Source organism: Lolium rigidum, chromosome 7, assembly GCF_022539505.1.
Source record: "Lolium rigidum isolate FL_2022 chromosome 7, APGP_CSIRO_Lrig_0.1, whole genome shotgun sequence".
In the NCBI taxonomy this organism is placed as follows: domain Eukaryota; kingdom Viridiplantae; phylum Streptophyta; class Magnoliopsida; order Poales; family Poaceae; genus Lolium; species Lolium rigidum.
In genome coordinates, this window is record NC_061514.1 from 90,797,034 (window position 1) to 90,810,441 (window position 13,408).

General features: G+C 42.8%; 1 protein-coding gene across 1 annotated transcript in view; it reads right to left on the reverse strand.

Moving 5' to 3' along the window:
* Positions 1 to 6,319: 6,319 nt before the first annotated feature.
* The window catches only part of LOC124677843 (probable cystathionine gamma-synthase 2), a 17,872-nt gene continuing 10,783 nt past the window's right edge, over positions 6,320 to 13,408 (reverse strand). Inside the window, exons 5-6 of the mRNA XM_047213794.1 lie at positions 6,564 to 6,886; positions 6,320 to 6,457 (exon numbers count right to left, since the gene is read on the reverse strand). Of these exons, the coding sequence (XP_047069750.1) occupies positions 6,334 to 6,457; positions 6,564 to 6,886 (447 nt within the window). The 3' untranslated portion in view covers positions 6,320 to 6,333. The remainder of the gene's footprint in view (positions 6,458 to 6,563; positions 6,887 to 13,408) is intronic.

Genomic DNA, 13,408 nt, shown 5'->3' on the forward strand with positions numbered 1-13,408 from the left:
AACCAGTAACCATAGGTACCCACGGATTCTCCGGAAGTAGTCAGACCCATGGTTGTATCCAATGGCTCAACAACTGTGAAAAATAGTACCCTTTTGTTTGTCAAAAATAATATCATTTCTACACGTTCAAATGGACCAACATAAAGATGAAACACCAATACGAGCTATCCTAGCTTTGTCTTTCTTATTCACCCTATTTAACCATTTACCAAACATATAATTAGTAATATTAGTTGGAGGTAGAATATTATATGTGAAGTAAACCATGCACCAAATGATACGAGCAAAATGACACGAGAGAAAACAAATGTTGCACCGTCTCATGTGAGTCAGAGAAACAACACTTCGTTATTTATGAACCAAATCAAAAATATTATCTTTAGGGGGATTTTTATTTTCCAAAGATACTTAAGTAAAAAATCTAGTATGATGGGATTGTGGCTGTCAAGCGTATAAGAAAAGGCAAAGGGCTGGAAAGGAGGACAAAGTCAATGGGTAACAAGGTGACCATTGAAATTGCTGAAGGGATGAACGGGCCTGAGAAGCCTTTGCAGGCGGCAATGTTTGCTTCGGAGTGTGGGTACAATGCAAGAACCCACACACCAGTTCTTCTCCACTTCAAGGACTACAAAAAGGAACCCAACCTAACTAAGGACTACATTGGCAAAGTTGCAGTAAGTTAATTTCTTCTTTTCTGAATTTTTTGTTTCTTCCTGTTACAACTTTCATATGACTGCTAATCATGCTCTTTCATTGTTTGCTTTCTTTGTAGGGAAATTTTGATATTGACACCAATTCGCGGGCCATAAAAAAAGCATGCACCGAGAAGCTGCAGAAAATATCAAAGAATAGGCGGCACCAGATCAAAAAGGACTTCTTCGAACGCAGCACCTGGTGAACTCAGCATCAAGTCTCCCGTGGAAGGCTTGCCGGATGCTCAATGGCAGGAGCTGCTGAAGTTGTGGTCCACAGAGCGACACAAGGTATGTCTCCCTTGGTCTCATTGCATGCAGTCTTTGATGTATCTGATGTTGTTTGTATGTACATGCTCTCAGCTTTTGTTCACATCTAAGTGATCATCTAGTCTTCCTTGATGTACATATGTGCCATGTGTTTTTTAGTGCTATCCCATGGTAACAGTTTTTTTTTGTAGAAAACCTGTGAATCGAACAAGGCGAATAGATTGAAGGTGAAATTTTAGCAAAAACTGGTTCTAAGTCCTATGCAGCATATATCTATGCCACTGTAAGAACAATGCATGTTTTCTCTTTATTAGGCCCAAATATTTTTTCTCTCGAAATCTTGCCGTTTGACTCTCGTTCAATAACATTTCAGAAGGAGGAGCGCAATGGTGAGGAGATGACCGCGCTTGACTTGTTCAAGGCCACACAAAATAGCACAAAGAATGGGTTTTCAGAAACAACCAAGATTGTTATTGTAAGTCATTTCAACTGCTGGTCATGTACTTGTGCCTTTAAGATTGTTGGCAATGCTCAGGGATACTTCATGTTTGTGTCAGCTTCTTGAATGAATAGAAAGTCGATTATGCTATGGCACAAATGTTGAGCATTATCATTTTCATGCCTTATATACTGTTTTTGTAAACACTAGTTCACATTGCTGAATGTTTTAGATGGAAACATGTGTCTTTCTAGTTTAACTTGTGCGCTTGGTTTGGTTTAGTTAATAACTGCTGGTCATGTAATTGTTGCTTGTTTGATTCATACTATTGCATATAATATCTGTTCATGCAGGCTGAGATGGAGAGGAAGATGAATCGGCCGGTACCTGAAGGTCAACATGCCATGTCGGATGTCCAAGTTATTGGCCAAGTGCTGAAGGAGAAATGCCCTTCAAGCACATTCTTGGTGAATGTCGGGCTGGAGTCAAGGTCATCTGCCACCAAGTCTACTACCATGCCTGCCCATGTTCGTGACCTCAAGGACAAGCTGGCAAGGTCTGAAATGCAAGGTGATGCTATGCGAGAAGAGGTTGCTTCTTTGAAGAAGAAGTCGGAAGAATCTGAAGCCGCACAAGCTGCCCGCGGCGCGGAGTATGAGCTGTTGTTGAAGAAGACACAAGAGCAAGAGGAGAAATTTAATCACTTCATAGCTCTTTTTGGAGCTAGGGCTATTGGTAACTAGGCTTGAGCTGCTATATGTGATGAGTAGCTCCGTGAACAAGTTTGTCATGTGTTGGACTAGTTCACAGAACTATTTCTTAAACTTCTGTGTTGGCTCTCTTTTTTGGCTGGAGACTTCTGTGTTAGTTCTTAGTGAATGCGTTGGCTCTCTTCTGTGAATTTTGAACTTGTGAGAATTTTGAACCTATGAGATATTAAGTGATAATGTGATATTTATTATGTGATGAAAGGATATGTTCTGTGCTGAGAAGCTGAAGTAATATCTTCTGTTATTGTTGAGATTATTGTGGTATTCGATAAAATTGTAAATTCTGAGTTGAAATATTTATTGAATCTATGCCATGGCCCAAATGCTGGAAGTGGTTAAATAGGCCTCGGCCCAAATACTGGTCAAGTAAATGGGCTGTGAAAGGGCCATTTCTAATGGATAAATTCCTAAAAACAATTTATATAAATCTAGAAAACAAAACTGGTTGTAAAAAAGGCCAAGGTCTAAAAAAGCTGTTGGGCTGTAAAAAGGCCAAGACCCAAATGGAAATAGGCTGCGGCCTAGGAAAAATTTGAAAAAACAGGCTCATATGGACCTGGAAAACACAACTCAGTAGGCCGAGTAATTGGGCTTGGCCCATTTAGAAGGCCAAATTGGACCAGGCTGAAACTGCTGCCACGTAGGATTGGCTGACGTGTACAGGATTGATAGACTTTGACCAAAATAATTGGTCATAGGCCCATGACCTTCTGTTTTGGTCGTAGAAGTCCATGACCAATTAGAAAAAAAAGGTTGTGACTTGCAATTACTGACCCTCGATATGTGACCTACTTTTTTTGGATAAAAAAAAGGTCATGAAAGGACTACTAAGACCTTTTCTACGACCAATAGGGTGGGTCACCAGTCAACATAGTTCTTGTAGTGTCGGTTTACCGTATTGAGAGGTTGCACCTCCAAATTTATAGATAATCATTCTCCACTTGTTTCCATGTTTTCACCTTTTGTGGAGGTAGCTCTTGTCCTTCTCTTTCCATGAAAATTGGTTCCACCCCATTCCGAGTTTCCTATCTCAAGTTATGCATTTTACGGTTACCTCATATTTGATTTAAAAAGAAAAAAAGAAAAAAGAAAAAGAAAAGAGGGCCGGTACCACCGGTTGAGCTTCCGGCTCAGGTACCGTATCGGAAGTACCGGCCGGGCCGTTTGCTGTCTTCTTCCCCGCAGCCCATCTCCGCTTTCCCCTCACACCAGGCCGCCTCCTGCCCACCGGCTGCCGGCCCAGTCCAGCCCACCTCCAATCGCCAGCCAGGCCGCCGCACGGCGCAGCCCAGTAGCGCCCGCTCGCTGCGCGCGCTGCCCTCGCTCGCCCGGATCGAGCGTCAACCTGGTCATGCGCGTGCGCCGCCATTGCTCCCGCATGCGCCTGCCGCTGGCCCCACTCGATGCGCGCGCTGAATCGGCTGCCGCGCGCTGCACCCGCTTCTCTCTCCTTTTTCTCTACTTCAGATTCAGATTTGAACTGGTTTTAATCGAACGGTAGTACCGTCTTAAAAGGAGGCAGTACCGGTTCGGGTTCTTTTCTCTGTTGTTTATTCCCGAGAGGTAGTACCCCTCCCACAAGGTAGTTTTAGGTAATTAACTCCTCCGATCTGAGGGAGTAGGCAGAATTAGGTTTAAGCGAAAGCAAAAATAGATAGTCGCCGCCTCCACTTTATCCTCCTCTATAGATCGAATCCCCCTCCTTCGGTCGGTTTCGCTGGCGTCAGGAGGAGTTAATTACGTAAAACTAATGGAGATGGCATCGTCTGCAATAAGTGATCTTCAGCCTTTCGTTCAACGACGAGATCTCCTTCCCGACGTTAATGGTGGTGTTGAAACATTACAATCAGCTAGGTATGGGCCTTCAGATCTTGCTTCGCCAGATCGATTTTGGATCTTTTGTCGTTGTTTCCGCGAGGAGGATTATCCTCGCAATTTTTGTCCCGGCTGCTACGTCCTCAACAATGGTGATTCATACTCTCGGCTCTCCATCGGCGACGACAAAGCTAGTCGATTATTATTCCCTAACATACTGGTGTTGGTACTCTTGCCGATGTTGAATGATTGCTTTAATGGTTGCGTGCGTGCATGCAGCCTTGGCATTGCGGCTCAAAAAATTATGGGAGAACTTTCGTCGGTATTTCCAGGTCCATGGTTCGTTATCTATCTTTGGCTGCCTTCAGAAGAGTACACGATTGGGTCCCGGAAGAAGAAAGAATTTGAAGACCTCGAAGATTTGTTACTATATTTTAGACTTTATTTTGTGATCGTTGGAGTCAGTTCATGTATCTCTACCATGTACTATTTGTTACTATGAATATATGTGGTATTGATTGTCAAAAAAAGGTAATCTGACTGGTTTTCTGGCGGACATATTTCGGTGCCCTCTATTTATACTTTTCTCCCACCTCTTTCCACACTAGCTCTTCCCCATCTATTCTCTCTCCTCCATTGTTGACCTAGAAGAGCTTGTTCCTACTCTTGATCCCTCCACTATTTTTTGCATCTTTTTTGGAGAAAGAAGAGGGATTCACTTGGTGGATCACTAGATCTAGATATCCTGCTATCACCCCATAATATCAGATGTTTACACATACGAGACTGAAGATTTTCAAATTTTCCCTTATGCATACGCCCATCTATAGTTTTAAGATCATCACAAAAGCAACACTTACTATCCTCACCTTTCCATCCACTCCTAATTAAGACATATTTTGTGAGAATACTCTTACGGAAAGCTAACCAAATGAAAACTTCAATTTTCAAAGGAAATTTAACAAACCAAAAGTTCCTATGTGGCCATTTAACTGCACATATCTTCAAAGCCATATGCATTGAATCAATAGTAAAACACCAGATTTTGTGAGTAACCATTTAGAAATGTCTTCCATATCATTCAGCGGGAGTGCATGGTTTCTGGATGCAACCGTCTTCGAATGGTTGCCCAGGATATTTTCTACCAGACTACTTGGCGGCCTATTAAGAGACTTCATGATGCCTAGTTTGCTGAGATGTTTTCTCTTTTTTCGGTAGTTGATTTTTGTATCGACCCTCGTTGATCCTTGAATTGTAAACGTTGAATTTTAAGGTTATTAATAAAAGGTTGTGTGCATCAACCGATGCAGAGGCCGGGGCTCACCCCATTTCAAAAAAAAAAATCATTCAGCCAAACACTAGAACAACACTCCAGTAACTTTTGTCTCAGAACAACAATTTCTCCCTCACAATGTTCTCTCGAACATGATAGCAACCCTTTTTTTTCAAACACATCATAGACAAAAATATTGGTACCAAAAGTCAAGTGATATAATCTACTAAATTGTACACACAAAAAGGTTATTCCCCCACCAAAGGTCCTCCCAGAACCTTATTCATTTACCATTACCAATGTCTTTCCTACAAAATTTGAAAAAAAATCTTCTCCATTCATTAATCCGTGCTAGAAATGTGACTGGCCTGGTATTTTTCTGCAAGCATACAATATTTTCTTACTGTATTTTTTTCCTCAAAAGATTCTGCCACACAACCTCTTCATTCTCCAACTTTCATAAACATTTAAACTCTAAGTATTGATTATGTGAGCTAGTGAGATTATGTGAAGTGAGGTTATGTGCACTGAGATTATGTGCACTCAGGTTGTGTGAACTCTTAGTATGTAGAGATTATTGGAAACTAAATTTTGAATGATTTCCTTCCATTTTTGAATTTTGTAAACTCAATTATTAACTATGATTTGCTTCATTTTTGAATGATTAATTTTGAATATATGCTGCCTACTAAGTTTTCAGGGCACATCCGAGCTTAAAAGTTTTCGAAGCACATCCAAGAAGTGTCCTAAAAAAAGTTCGGGACACATCCGAGAAATGCCCTAATAGTCCTTCTTGAAAGTTTATCTAGAATCAATTAAAACCATATGTGTAATCTCTGTAAACAGATTGTCTAATGAAATATATGGTTACATCAAAAAAAAATTAAGTATGGCCCGAAGCATATATTTATGTTATCAGCAAACTTTGAGTTTGCCTTCATGAAATAAAAGAATCCGTGTCTGAACTTTAGCGCAAGTCAACTACCTATTAGGCTATTATATCTACAGAAAGGTTTCTACCTAGCTAGTTTTGTCAAAGTCGCTACACAATTAATTGTTCATCAAAAAATAGTCCTACATCTTCTCCAGGGCTTGGAGAATGTCATCCCTGAGATCCTCAAACTTCTCAATCCCGAAACTGAACCTCACCAAGTTATCCTTGATCCCATTCTTGGCCTTCTCCTCGTCACTCTGACCCCTGATGAAAACAGAAATTCATGTATGTAAGTAAAAAAATTCTATCATGCACGGTGCATCTGTGAACTGCAAACATAAATATATAATCCTATAATAACGTGACGTACCAGAAGGACATGACCGCCGGCTGCTGCACGAGGCTCTCGCACCCGCCGAGCGATGTTGCGATGAAGGGTATCTCGAGCGCGTCTATGAACCTCATGACGCCCTGCAGGTCCGACGCCACTTCAAAGCCGACGACGCCGCCAAAACCAGTCATCCGGCTCTCGGCGATGTGGTGCCACGGGCTGCTCTTGAGCCCAGGGTAGTACACATGTTCGATCTTCGGATGGTTCTCGAGCAGGCGCGCCATGCGCAAAGACGTCCGGTTTTGGGTCTCCACGCGCAGCGCCATTGTCTTGAGCCCACGTATGATCATGTAGGCCGCATCCTGCAGTAAGTTGTGGTTGAAGCTGTTAGCTTTGAAGGATAAAGTCCAACTCCAAGCGTGAACGAATTAGAACGTCTATTTGATGTACCACATCATGATAGATCTCGTAGATCAACTAGCCTAGATCTTAATCGGTAGTAACCATATCTCTGTAACAAATTGTATTCATGTACTGTGAGAGGGAGGGAGAGAGATACCAAGACTGCTGTGATGTTTACCTTATTGCTGCGAGAAGAACGAACCCGTCGACGTTGACGTGGTGATGGCGGCAGATCGGTGAGGGAGTGGTGGCGGCGGAGCTTCCCGTCGGCACCGTGCTGAACCCAGATCGGTAGGTGTGTTGGTGGGGCGAGTGGCACTCCGGTCAACCTCGTGATTTGTGCCACCGCCCCCACCACTGTATTTATAGCACAGCGACGAGGGCCCACCAACCAGATGCGGTTGGGCGCCCCGATCAGGGCGCGGACGAGGTCAAGGGTCCGAGTTCGAGCCGTTGGGCTCGGACGCGAGGAGATCATCCTAACATTCTCCCCCTTGATCTCAACTTTTCTTTTAACTTTATACTTTCATTTTATTCGTTTCATTTTGGATCAGTACATAGGGCATGTTTCTTCGTCACAGCTCTATTGCCGATAGAATCGGACAGCCACAATGCACTTCTCTGTTCTGAAACAAATTCTTTTACTTTTGGGCCTCTTATGATCCAGGATAGGTAAGACTTTCCCTTAAACCCATGCCGGCTACGTGCTCCTTGAACACGCTGGGTGGTAAGCCTTTCGTTAGCGGATCCGCAAGCATATCTTTTGTCCTTATATGCTCGAGACTTATAGTTTGATCCTGGACCTTGTGTTTCACAACATAATACTTAACCTCAATTGGTTTCGTAGCTGTACTCGACTTGTTGTTGTGAGCATAAAATACTGCGAATTCATTGTCGCAGTACATCTTTAGTGGTTTGTCAATACAATCTACCACTTTCAAGTCGGGTATGAATTTCTTTAACCATAATGCCTGCCCCGTGGCTTCATAACATGCTATAAATTCTGCATACATCGTGGATGATGCAACTATCGTCTGTTTGGAGCTTCTCCACGAAATAGCTCCCCCTGCGAGGGTGAATACATATCCAGATGTGGATTTTCTATCATCTTTATCCCCCGCAAAATCTGCATCTGAATACCCTCTTATTTCTAGGGAATCAGATATTCTGTATGTTAGCATGTAACTTTTTGTGCCTTTCACATAACGCAATGCCTTCTTTACCATTTTCCAGTGTTCAAAACCTGGATTTTCTTGATATCTACCGAGTACTCCGGTGATAAAAGCTAAGTCAGGGCGAGTGCACACTTGTGCTTACTGTAGGCTTCCAATAGCCGAAGCATATGGAACCGCTTTCATTTGATCGAGCTCGAATTGATTTTGGGGACTTTGATGTTTCCCAAAACTGTCGCCCTTGACTATAGGGGCAGGTGTGGCACTGCACTTATGCATATTATACTTACTTAGAATCTTTTCTAAATAAGACTTTTGCGATAGTCCTAATACTCCATTGTTCCTATCTCGGTGAATTTCTATGCCCAAAACATATGACGCTTCACCAAGATCTTTCATATCAAAATTTGAGGACAAGAACTTCTTTGTCTCTTGCAGTAGACTAACATCACCGTCGGCAAGCGAATATCATCCACATACAAGATTAGGAAAATGTATTTCCCACTTTTAAACTTTGCATAAACGCAATTGTCCTCAATATTTTCTTTAAATCCAAATCTCTTAATTGTCTCATTGAACTTTAGATACCACTGTCTGGAGGCTTGCTTTAATCCATAAATGGATTTCTTTAGGCGGCATCCCATTTCTTTCTTGCCTTCCATGATAAAACCCTTGGGTTGTTTCATGTAGACATTTTCTTCTAAAACCCCGTTTAGAAATGCCATCTTTACATCGATTTGATGCAACTCTAAATCAAAATGTGCAACTAATGCCATGATGATTCTGAAGGAGTCCTTACATGAGACCAGAGAAAACGTCTCATTGTAATCTATCCCTTCTCTTTGTGTAAATCCTTTTGCCTCTAGAGGTGGCTGTTGTTGCTCCCTTTCATGCTCAACAAATGGTTCATTCGGCTCCTGACGGACAGGTTCCGAATTTCCACTCATCGTTGTCATGGGTGGAGTTACAACGGCGCTTGCACCACAATCGCAGGGATCGTCGGTGCAGTGCACATGGTAGCGCAAAAAAAATGGCTCTCGAGTCATCGGATTAGGTGCATGCACCCTCTTCTCCTCAAGATCAATTTTCCGAGCTACCATGCTCCCCCTCATCATTTCGTCCTCTAAGAAGACAACATGTCTCTTTTCCACAAACTTTGTGTATTTCTCTGGGCAGTAGAAACGATAACCTTTTGACTTTTCAGGATAGCCAATAAAATGGCAAACTGACTGTTTTGGTATCTAACTTTGCGATATTTGGATTGAATACTTGGCCTCAGCAGGGCTCCCCCACACTTTCAGGTGGTTTAGAGAAGGCACTCTCCTCGTCCATAGCTCATACGGCGTTTTGGGCACCGATTTGCTTGGTACTCGTTTAGAATGTGAATAGCGGTTTTTAACGCCTCAATCCACAATCCCAATGGTAGGGTGGAATAGCTCATCATACTGCGCACCATATCCATAAGGGTACGGTTGCGCCTTTCAGCTACCCCATTCTGCTGAGGTTCGCCCGGCATCGAGTACTGGGCGACTATTCCAGTCTCCTGTAGAAACCTTGCAAAAGGTCCAGGGACTTCCATATGGAGTATGTCGACCGTAGTACTCCCCTCCACGATCAGATCTGACTATCTTTATTCTTTTATCATGCTGATTTTCAACTTCAGCTTATCCAACACTTCTGTTCTTTCTTTTATTGGATAAATATAACCATATCGGGAGTAATCATTCGTGAATGTTATGAACGAATCATAGCCATCCACACTTTTCATAGGAAATGATCCACATATCTCGGTGTGAATTATTTCTGGTGTTGTTGTGCATCGATTTGCACCCTTTTTAATTTGCTTTACAAATTTTTCTTTAATGCAATCGATGCGTTGTTCTATGTCTGAGAATTCTAATGGAGGAAGAATACTATTTTTAACAAGTCTTTCTATTCTCCCCCTCGAAATATGGCCTAAACGACAGTGCCATAATTTCGATGATTCATCAGTTCTTTTCTTTTCTTTTGATCTTTGTCCGACGCGGACAACACTTTTTTCACTCACATTACACACAGACAACACCAACATAAGCATTGTTACATCATATGGCACACTTGCCATGTCCTTCCTGTCCATGTGTACTTTTCTGTCACCAGTTGCTACAGCAGCTGGGTCGCACATAACTTTGAAGAACCAGTGAACTGGCTCCTTATTCTTTCAAGATACTCCCCTACGGAAGCACACTCTGTAATTGAGCCCACAATAGCGTTCTCAATTATATTCTTTATAAATGGCACTTAGCCACTTATTATTCTGGCCATGCAAGCATCATCATCCTTTTCATTTCTCGATCGGATCTTTTGGTCCGACCGTACTGTGGGAACCTAGTCCACCTCCAGCACAAATCGACCTTCTTTTCTCCATTCAGTGTAGTTGTCACCTTTGAAGGTTGGAACATCCTTGATGCAGCTCATCAAGTAGTACCCTCCTTTAAACCATAATAAAAAGAGATCATAACAACAATTGCATGCAATAATCCAACGTTGGTCAAAATTAGAACATACAACTGTTTGTGCAATTAAATCTATATCACCGTTGGGCAGAAATAGAGATAAATGCACCTCTTATTGCAACAAAACATGATCATGTCATTAATAACGTTGGTCCAAAAATAACATAACCATAATTATCACAATAATCACTTTAATCATTTCTTTAAAATTTTGATTATCACTTTTGCATTAAAATGCATCTTTAACTATTTGCAGCGGAAACTTTGAATTCCTTTAAACTTTAAACTTTCAGAAGCATCTCTGTTACTTTTTATTTCCTAAAGCAAATATCTCGTTGGTTCAATTTGCTCAGAAAAAATGTTGACAAAAAATGCTTCTTTTACTATTTGCAGCGGAAACATTAGCTGTGAACTATTAACTTTTGAACTTTTCAGAGACATTACTTTCATCTTTTTATTTTCCAAACAAATATCTCGTTGGTTCAATTTGCTCAGAAAAAACTAGACAATATTTAGCCAAAAAAAAAAATCCTAAATATGTCAAAAATGCCTCTGGAATAAAATAACAGAAAAAACTGCTAAAACTTGGCCGCATGCCAGGAAACCCGGCCCACGGCCTCGCCCAAGCATGGGCATTGCTTTTCTTTCGCCGCTCGAGCGCCACCGTGTGGCCCACGCGGCCCGCACACGCTACGCGGCGCACAGCGACGCGGCGCTCATGCTGCGGCCTGCCGACGCGGCCCGCACACGGCCTAACACGCGGCCCGTACGCGGCCTCGACGCGGCCTGCACGCTGTGCGGCCTGCCAGCGGCCCGCACACGGCTCGCCCACGTGATACGTCTCCAACGTATCGATAATTTCTTGTGTTCCATGCCACATTATTGATGTTATCTACATGTTTTATGCACACTTTATGTCATATTCGTGCATTTTCTGGAACTAACCTATTAACAAGATGCCGAAGTGCCGCTTCGTTGTTCTCGCTGTTTTTGGTTTCAGAAATCCTAGTAAAGAAATATTCTCGGAATTGGACGAAATAAAAGCCCAGAGGCCTATTTTCTCACGAAGCTTCCAGTAAGTCCGAAGGAGAGACGAAGAGGGGCCACAGTGGTGGCCAAACCCTAGGGCGGCGCGGCCCCACCCCTGGCCGCGCCGGCCCGTGGTTTGGGCCCCCGTGCCGCCTCTTGACCTGCCCTTCCGCCTACAAATAGCCTCCGTGACGAAACCCCCGGCACCGAGAGCCACGATACGGAAAACATTACCGAGACGCCGTCGCCGCCGATCCCATCTCGGGGATCCCGGAGATCGCCTCCGGCACCCCGTCGGAGAGGGGATTCATCTCCCGGAGGACTCTACACCGCCATGGTCGCCTCCGGAGTGATGAGTGAGTAGTCTACCCCTCGGACTATGGGTCCATAGCAGTAGCTAGATGGTTGTCTTCTCCCCATTGTGCTATCATTGTCGGATCTTGTGAGCTGCCTATCATGATCAAGATCATCTATATGTAATTCTATATGTTGCGTTTGTTGGGATCCGATGAATAGAGAATACTTGTTATGTTGATTATCAAAGTTATGCTTATGTGTTGTTTATGATCTTGCATGCTCTCCGTTATTAGTAGATGCTCTCGGCCAAGTAGATGCTTTTAACTCCAAGAGGGAGTACTTATGCTCGATAGTGGGTTCATGCCCGCATTGACACCTGGGACAAGTGATGTAAAGTTCTAAGGTTGTGTTGTGTCGTTGCCACTAGGGATAAAACATTGATGCTATGTCTAAGGATGTAGTTGTTGATTACATTACGCACCATACTTAATGCAATTGTCTCGTTGTTTGCAACTTAATACCGGAGGGGGTTCGGATGATAACCCGAAGGTGGACTTTTTAGGCATAGATGCGCTTGGATGGCGGTCTATGTACTTTGTCGTAATGCCCAATTAAATCTCACTATACTCATCATGATATGTATGTGCATTGTCATGCTCTCTTTATTTGTCAATTGCCCAACCGTAATTTGTTCACCCAACATGCCGTTCGTCTTATGGGAGAGACACCTCTAGTGAACCGTGGACCCCGGTCCAATTCTCTTTACTGAAATACAATCTACTGCAATACTTGTTTCTACTGTTTTCTCTGCAAACAATCATCTTCCACACAATACGGTTAATCCTTTGTTACAGCAAGCCGGTGAGATTGACAACCTCACCGTTTCGTTGGGGCAAAGTAGCTTGGTTGTGTTGTGCAGGTTCCACGTTGGCGCCGGAATCTCCGGTGTTGCGCCGCACTACATCCCGCCGCCATCAACCTTCAACGTGCTTCTTGGCTCCTCCCTGGTTCGATAAACCTTGGTTTCTTTCCGAGGGAAAACTTGCCGCTGTGCGCATCATACCTTCCTCTTGGGGTTGCCCAACGAACGTGTGAAATACACGCCATCAAGCTCTTTTTCCGGCGCCGTTGCCGGGGAGATCAAGACACGCCGCAAGGGGAGTCTCCACTTCTCAATCTCTTTACTTTGTTTTTGTCTTGCTTTATTTTATTTACTACTTTGTTTGCTGCACTAAATCAAAATACAAAAAAATTAGTTGCTAGTTTTACTTTATTTGCTATCTTGTTTGCTATATCGAAAACACAAAAAATTAGTTTACTTGCATTTACTTTATCTAGTTTGCTTTATTTACTATTGCTAAAATGGCCAACGCTGAAAATACTAAGTTGTGTGACTTCACAACCACAAATAATAATGATTTCTTATGCACACCTATTGCTCCACCTCGCTACTACAAGCAGAATTCTTTGAAATTAAACCCGCTTTACC